The sequence below is a fragment of the Chionomys nivalis genome, chromosome 1, assembly GCF_950005125.1.
Source record: "Chionomys nivalis chromosome 1, mChiNiv1.1, whole genome shotgun sequence".
Lineage (NCBI taxonomy): Eukaryota > Metazoa > Chordata > Mammalia > Rodentia > Cricetidae > Chionomys > Chionomys nivalis.
This window is the reverse complement of record NC_080086.1, coordinates 24,732,071-24,740,272: the sequence shown is the minus strand read 5'-3', so window position 1 is coordinate 24,740,272 and position 8,202 is coordinate 24,732,071. Positions and strand designations below refer to the sequence as shown.

The 8,202-nt window shown below is 49.3% G+C and overlaps 1 protein-coding gene across 1 annotated transcript; it reads right to left on the bottom strand.

Annotated features, from left to right (window-relative positions):
- Positions 1 to 785: 785 nt before the first annotated feature.
- On the bottom strand, positions 786 to 3,336 carry Kcna5 (potassium voltage-gated channel subfamily A member 5). Its single transcript, XM_057778044.1, has one exon. The coding sequence runs from the start codon at positions 3,203 to 3,205 to the stop codon at positions 1,403 to 1,405; it is 1,803 nt and encodes a 600-aa protein (XP_057634027.1). The 5' UTR covers positions 3,206 to 3,336; the 3' UTR covers positions 786 to 1,402.
- Between the last annotated feature and the right edge of the window lie 4,866 nt (positions 3,337 to 8,202).

Here is an 8,202-nt window from a genome sequence, read left to right as displayed (position 1 = left end):
ACAGTTTGTCCTTTAGCTGGAACAAGGAAACCTCCCGTATTCCCCACCAGGAATCCATGGCTCACACCTCTGCCAAACCAGGCTCCAGGGTAGTGAACAGGCAGGCACTTTCCCCCAGTGACCTTGACCGGACTGTACTCCTCTGACTAGGCCTGTCTGTGAGCATTATCAGGCATGCTTCTCAGAACACTGGGAACAGTAACAAGAAGGACTTAGGACTTAGAATAAGGGAGACAACCTTGAGAAATTCAGAGCTGGTGCCACAAGAGGACACTTGCAGGGCTGGGCTCTCCACCCCTTTTCTTTATAATCCCCCTTCGAATGTCTTTACTGACTGTAATCATCTATGTCACAAGCAATCTGTCTATCATCCTTCTAAGCTCAGAGACCCCCCCAAAAGGAGGATGCTGAGCTCCCTAGGTTTTCTGGCCCAGTCAACTCATTTGCACTGACTCTGAAACCAGACAGCAAGTGGCAAACTTCACTGCTAACATGTCAAAACACACATCAGCAGTAGAAAAACTAACACTTGCCCCAACCGAGTCACATTTTATTTCTTGGTATCAAAATGAAAAGAATGAGTTCTCAAATGCGTTCTTCCAAAGTCATTAAAATGCTTCTGTGAAAAGTCACAAGAAATATTTATGGGGGGGGGGAAGAGAGAGAGAGAGAGAGAGAGAGAGGAAAGGAAGAAAGAAAGAAAGAAAGAAAGAAAGAAAGAAAGAAAGAAAGAAAGAAAGAAAGAAAGAAAGAAAGAAAGAAAGGCAAACTATGTGTTGGTCTTCTAGAACATGCTCTACCCTAGACACAAAGCACCAATAGCACAGGAACGTGAACAGCTTTTTCAGGGTCTCTGGCCCCAAGTGTCCTAGGAAAAGATGACCCCAACTCTTTTGCAATTCAAAGTATATCTTAAGAACACACCCAAATATTCTTCATGTGCATCACTGTACAAAAATGCACTCATCAGCCATAAAAACAATATTTGCCCCATACACAAATATAATCACATGTAAAGTAAATTTGGAACGCAGAGATAGGGAGGGCTATGGAATCCCACGGGATCTGGGCTATTTAAAGTCATTTTTGTTTGAGTTATTCCTCTGCTGGGTATAGAAAACTGGTTAGGAATACATCCATCTCACAGAGCCACCATTTCAACAGCTCCTGCGTCATGGAATGTGATACTTCTTAAAAATAGGTGACCCTTGGGGTTATGCAAAGAGGAGGGAAAAAAATGGAGACATTAGAGGTTAGGGAGGTGGGGAGGGTGAAAAGGAGAAAGGCAAACATCCATAAATCAGTGACCAGGTGGGCTTAAAATACTCTGTGGTATAAAACAGATGCCCAGGCTCAAGAGGGCCACCCATCCCTGTTCCTAGCTCCACTGTCACCCGTCTCTTTATAAATCTGTTTCCCGGCTAGTGTCCAGACAGAGGGCATATAGGGACCTTCGCAAGTCCACGTTGCTCTTGGCCTTAAGGTGACACTTTTCCAGGGGGCAGCTGCCCCTTCTGATACTGTCAGAATTCTCCAGGGAACCCCCAGTCTTGCAGAAGGAGGCCTTGCTGCTGCTGACCTTCCGCTGACCCCCTGTGTCCAGCCCAGACTCACGCCTCTGGTTGCCTTGCTCCTCCTTCAGGGCAGCCTGCTCCTCGTGGTCAGTCTCCCGATGATAGAAGTAATTAAAATTGGAGACAATGACAGGTACAGGCAGGGCAATGGTGAGGACCCCAGCAATGGCGCATAGTGAACCCACAATCTTGCCTCCCACCGTGATGGGCCTCATGTCCCCATAGCCTACAGTGGTCATGGTGACTACTGCCCACCAGAAGGCATCTGGGATACTGGAGAAATGGGACCCCTGGTTGTCCGCCTCTGCGAAGTAGACGGCGCTGGAGAAGAGGATGACTCCGATGAAGAGGAAGAAGATGAGCAGCCCCAGCTCTCTCATGGACGCCTGCAAAGTCTTACCCAGGATCTGCAGCCCCTTGGAATGTCGGGAAAGCTTGAAGATGCGGAACACCCGGACCAGGCGGATCACCCTGAGGATGGCTAGGGACATGGCCTGCTGCCCGTTCTGACCACTACCTCCTGGCTGTTGCTCTGCCAGCTCGGTGCCCAGGGTGATAAAGTAGGGGAAGATGGCCACAATATCAATAATGTTCATGATATTTCTAGAGAACTCTGCCTTGCTAGGGCAGGCGAAGAAGCGCACAAGCAACTCAAAAGTAAACCAGATCACACATGTAGTCTCCACAATGAAGAATGGGTCAGCCAAGGTCCTAGGCAGGAGTGGTGCCACTGTGGGGCCAGAGGAAGGGGCCCCGCTGCCATTGGTCCCTGGGGCGGGGACTGGGGGCTGGGGCGGCACTGGCGGGTGGCGGAGCAGCTCCCGTTCATCCCTGAACTCAGGCAGAGTCTCCAAGCAGAAGGTGATGATAGAGATAAGGATGACCAAGACCGACACGATGGCGATGGCTCTTGCGGACCCGGAGCTTTCTGGGTATTCGAAGATTAGCCACACCTGGCGCTGGAACTCGTTGCGGGGAAGGGGCTTCTCCTCTTCCTTGATGAATCCCTCATCCTCCCGAAAGCGCTCCATGGCCTCGTCCCCCAGCTGGTAGAAACGGATCTCATCCGCAAACACATCCAGCGAGACGTTGACTGGCCTACGCAGGCGACCCCCAGACTGGTAGTAGTAGAGGATGCCATCGAAGCTGGGCCGGTTGCGATCGAAGAAGTACTCATTTCTCAGGGGGTCGAAGTAGCGCAGGCGCTTGGCTGGGTCCCCCAGGAGGGTATTGGGAAACTGCGCCAGGGTGCCCAGCTGCGTCTCAAAGCGCAACCCGGAGATGTTTATGAGGACGCGCTGGTGATGGAGCGACCCTGCGCCCTGTGGAGCCTGGTCCTCCTCCATTGTGCCCAGGCCAGGGTCGCCTTCTTCCTCCTCATCCTCGGCAGATGGCTCTCTAGGCTGTGGCAGCTTCCGAGGCAGAGAGGGCAAAGGCCTCCCTCCTTGGTCCTCATCCCCTTGCGTGGCGCGCCCCCTCGGTGAGGGTTCTTTGGACTGATTACTGAGCCCAGCCGTCGGAGGGAACCCACACTCTCCCCTGGGGGTCTGCGCACAGCTTGACCCTGCCTCCCCTCCTCCTCTGAGTGTCATGGCACTGCCGTTCTCCAGGGGCACCAGGGAGATCTCCATGACCCAGGGGCAGGGGGCATGCTGCGCCCCAGACAACCGACTTCCACACCCCCAACTCACTCACGCTCCGCGTCTTGCTTTGGGCTTCTCTCCAGCCGAGGGCCCAGCTGTCTCTGGTCTGGATAGGATAGCTGGCCTGATCCCCTTGACTGGTCCTGACGTCAAAAAGCCTCTGCCCCTACTCCCAGCCTCTCTCTGTGTATTCCGGCAGCTGGTTACCAGGCAGCAGAAAAGCCTTCTTGCTGCAGATGCAGCCTTCAGCAGCCCTTCTCTGGTTGAGCTCCCGGCCTCCGCCCTTTGTGGCTCCCTCCTCTCCTTCTCCCCCTCCCTTTTTCTCCTCTGGGGACAGAGTCAGAGAGTGTCTCTCCGGAGAGTTCAGCTGGGGTCCAGCTGAAAAATGGACGGGAAGGGGAGGAGGGAGCGGGAGGAGCGAGGAACAGGTTGTTCCAGGAGTGCTGAAACTCCCAGGGCAACAGGATGAGAATAGCTTCAGGATCTCAGATCACCTGGGAACGCACTGAAAGCCAAGAGGACACCAGAGGATGGGAACTGCTTTAGATGGAAGGGAAAGGCTTTTAGCTGAGTCTAAGAATGAGAGACTACAGAGAGTCCTTTGTATATTGTTTCTTTTGAACCGTGGTTCTCAAACGTTTCTAATGCTGCTACCCTTTAAATAGTTCCTTATGTTGCGGTGACCCCCCCCCCCAATTGCTTCGTTGCTAGTTCATAACTGAAATTTTGTCAGTGTTGGGAATCGTCGCCATGTAAATACTTTGAAAGATAGAGGTTTATCCAGGGGTCGCCACCCACAGATTGAGAACTACTGCTTTAGAGATTTACCAGTCTCCTTTCTTAGGAAAGAAATAGACTGGAGAGGGGTGGTGAACTGTGTGTATGTGTGTGTGGGGGGGAGAGTGAAAGAGGGAGGGAGGGAGGGAGGGAGGGAGGGAGGGAGGGAGGGAGGGAGGGAGGGAGGGAGGGAGACAGAGAGCTCTTCTGATCTTCCTGCACACCCATTGAAAGGTAGGGGCCTGAGACCTCCCAGCACCCTTTGAACCTGGTTTTCAGCCCAGACATTGGTGATCTGATCTTCAGGCTCAGGGACAGCCCCATCAAGAGAGAAACCGTCTGGTCTTGTGATCCTGCATCCTACACTATCCCTCCAAACTCTCCACCAAATCCTCAACTAAAAAAAAAAAAAAAAAAAACAAGGAGAGGAGAGAGTTACAAGTTTATAAATCCTGGGGGAGGGGGAAAGAGTGTGCAGGGGGATCCTCTGGGCTAGTAACCAGGAGCTGCATCTAGACCAGTGTAAGTAGAGGGACGTGGAGAGTGTCTGAGGAACTTACTTGTTTTTGGCACATCCGCCTCATCTTACTCTGTAAGTAAGTGCCACTACTACCTTCAACATACAAAGAAAGCGAGGCACAGAAAGACTGACAAAATTCCATAGGTGCACAGAAATAGAAAGCAGCAAAACTGTAATTCAAACCCAAGCCGCTGGAGTCATGCCTGCCGGTATCTCTTCCATCGCAGGAGGCAGTAGGATGGCTGAGGTAATATATAGTCCTAGGCAACTATAGATGCCAGGGTACCCTCGCCCCCTGCAGCCTCTCTACCTTTGTTTTTAGTCCATGGGGCTATTGTGTGCATCAAAAACCAAGAGGAGGCTTTTTCAAGGCATGCCTGGCAACTCCAGATACAGCTGCCTCCAGATGTTTCTTAGTTTTATATTGCCGTGAAGTTACTGCTGTTCTGAGTGTCTACTTATATATAATTGTCTATTCCTTTTCCTGCATATTGTTGGAGGTTCTACTCCAGGGATGCCATAGCCTCTTGACTGTGAATGGGTCCATACATGTGGGTGTCTTGGAAACTTGATGCAAAGTTCATTGGAACAGCAAGAGGCACACAGACTTGTGTCAGCCCTGGAAATGCATGTGGGTGTGATTTTTTTTTTTTAAGGATATGTATGAGGCAGTTGCTGGGAACTGGGTTTGAGCAGATGTTTGGTTATGGATGACTTTGTGTATGTGTTCTCTGCAAATGTACAGGGCTGAGGATTGGGCCTGGATGTGAAAGGCGGTTTGTGGCCACATCAGTGGCTAGCCTTAGGGCCTTGTGCTCCCTACAGCTTGGTTTCTTTTTTCTTTATTGAGGAGCTGAGGATCTGACCTAGGACCTTACACATGCTGGGACAAGCTTTGTACTACTGTATAACTCCTGCAACCTCCTCTTTACAGATACTTAGGTTCCTCCCTGCTGGGATGGAGAGGGTGAGGTCAGAGACCCATAGCCCTGTCTCTAGTCACTGACTTGTGCATCTTGTACATACAAGGATGGGTATTATTGGCTCATATGGTCAACCTTTGAGCTCCCCAGGGGGATGAGTTCTCTGGAGCTTGTCTTCCAGCAATCTTTGTGCAAACTATCTCCAGAGGAATAGGAGAACAGGACGTAAGCACATTAGCCAGACCTCCTTTGTTCTAAATCTGCTTCTTATATATTTAGCAGTTCTCCTAGACAGGCAGGCTGTTGCGACCACCCTTCATGACCTAAAGGAAAGTCAGCTGACAGCTCCTAGGCTTGGGAACCCTCAGCCTCTATCTCTGACTTGGCTTTCCTGTAAAGATCACTTTCCTCCTGGGCAGCCCTCTGCACAGCAGGCTCACAAAGATCTGGTCTCTGCTCCTGCACCTAGAATCCCACTCACACTTATTACTCTGGATCACCAAGGAGCTAGCCAAGACTGACTCTCCCTGCTCAACTGTTCTTCTCCCCTTTCGCGCCCCAGCATTGTGGTCTCAAGACTGGCTTCCTGTCATTCCTGTTTGTTATCATCACTCCCAGATGATAACGCCCCTCCCCCCCCGCCTTGACACAGCACATGATTGCAGTAGGCTTTCCTTTCTACTCAGGTAGCTGTAGGAAACTATAACAGGAGGTGTCTCTCCAGCCTACCAGTTCCCAAATAACCACTCGGAGACTTAATATTAATTACAAAATGTTTGGGCTATTAGCTCAGGCTTATTATTAACTAGCTCTTACAACTAAAATTAACCTATTTCTATTATTCTGTATTTTACCACTAGGCTTGTGACTTGTTACCTCACATCTTGACTTTCATGTGGCTGCTGGCATCTCTCAGGCTCCATCTCCGATTCCCCTGTATCTCTTTGAATTTTCTGCTTAGCTATCTCCTGACTAACTATTGGCCAAATCAGCTTCTTTATTAACCAAACATATGATAAAGAAACATATTCACAAGATGCAGAAGGACCTCCCACATCAGGAAACACACCTTTCACAATGTTTCTGTGGTTCACCACCCTAGGGTCCTGTCGAAATGTAGACTCTAGGATGGCATGGATCTTAGACTGTAGCTTTAGACAAAGCTCCTAGGTGATGCCAATGCAGCTGTCTGGAAGTCACACCTTGAATAACAACCTCATTCGGATAAGACTCAGATGATGGCCGGGCGGTGGTGGCGCACGCCTTTAATCCCAGCACTCGGGAGGCAGAGGCAGGCGGATCTCTGTGAGTTCGAGACCAGCCTGGTCTACAGAGCTAGTTCCAGGACAGGAACCAAAGCTACAGAGAAACCCTGTCTCGAAAAACCAAAAAAAAAAAAAAAAAAAAAAAAGACTCAGATGATGACCTTAAGGAATTCTCTGCATCACCTCACCATTTTCCCAGCATAAAATTTACAGAGAAAAGGAAAGGACATTGATTCCTAAGAGTAGTCCTCCGAGACCACGGGAAGCCTTGGCAAGACTGCATAACCGAAGAGAGAAGTTACAAGGAGGGTATTGGAATGAAAGAGCACTGGGGCTAGAGGAGAAGGGAGAGAGAAAATAGAAGAAAGTGTCCTAAATGTCAACTTTATTAAGCCATTATCAACAGAGTCAATAATGGCAGTGCACGCCTTTCATCCCAGTACTTGGTAGAGGCAGCACAGCTGAGGGCAACCAGGGCTACACAGCAAGATTTCATTTTACAAAACACCCACTAAGCCAGACATGATGGCACATACCTGCAAATCCAGTACTTGGGAGGTGGAGGTGGAAAGATCAAGAGTTCATAAGGTCACCCTTAGCTACATAGACAATTCAAGGCTCACCTGGGCTACGTGAGATAAAACTGAAAACTACTCATTTACTTAATTAATGTTTACTGCATGCAAGCTATGTCCCCAGTGAATAAGTAATACATTAATGACCAAGGCAGGTGATACACCCCAAGATAGGAAAAACACACTGGTGCCTAATTTTACACTGCTTATTTAATTCCGACTTTGAGAGATTCCTCACAGAACACAGGGTACTGTAAGAACAGTGGGGGCCGGGCTCCTTTTGGAACCTAGAGAGGCTCTCCTGAGGGGGTGAGTGGAAGGTGGGCTGCTTAGTTAAGTGGAAGGAAGACTGTGAGTTCAGAAAGGAAATCCCAGCTCTGGCTTGAGGACCAGATAAAAACAGTAATGGAGCTGACACAGCAGCCTGAGGAAAGGTTCTGTGAGACTGGCCAGGCAGGTGGACGGAAGCCAGTTCATGAAGGAAGAGCCATGTCTTAATGATTTTCCCAGCCCTAGACCAGGAGCGCCTTCACTCCACACTTAGGCACTTCTCTTGTGTCTCGATGGAAGCAGCTGGGTTGATCTGCCTGTCTTTCATTCCTCCTGTGTGTGATTTATGCCTCTCCCCACTTCACTCTGCTTCCTTCAGAATGCATCTTTGTCTTTCTTAAGGAGGTGTATGTGAGCACCTACATCTGGTTCCAACCACTCATTATCTATCTGTCTGTCTGTCTATCTATCTATCTATCTATCTATCTATCTATCTATCTATCTATCATCTATCTGTCTGTCTGTCTATCTATCTATCTATCTATCTACCTATCATCTGTCTATCTTTCTATCTGTTTGTCTATCAATCTGTCTATCTATCTATCTACCTACCTGCCTACCTATCATCTATCTGTCTATCTATCTATCATCTATC

What these genes read in the sequence shown, in the direction of transcription:
- Kcna5 (XM_057778044.1), bottom strand. Translation starts at nt 3,205, where the DNA reads ATGGAGATCTCCCTGGTGCCCCTGGAGAACGGCAGTGCCATGACACTC.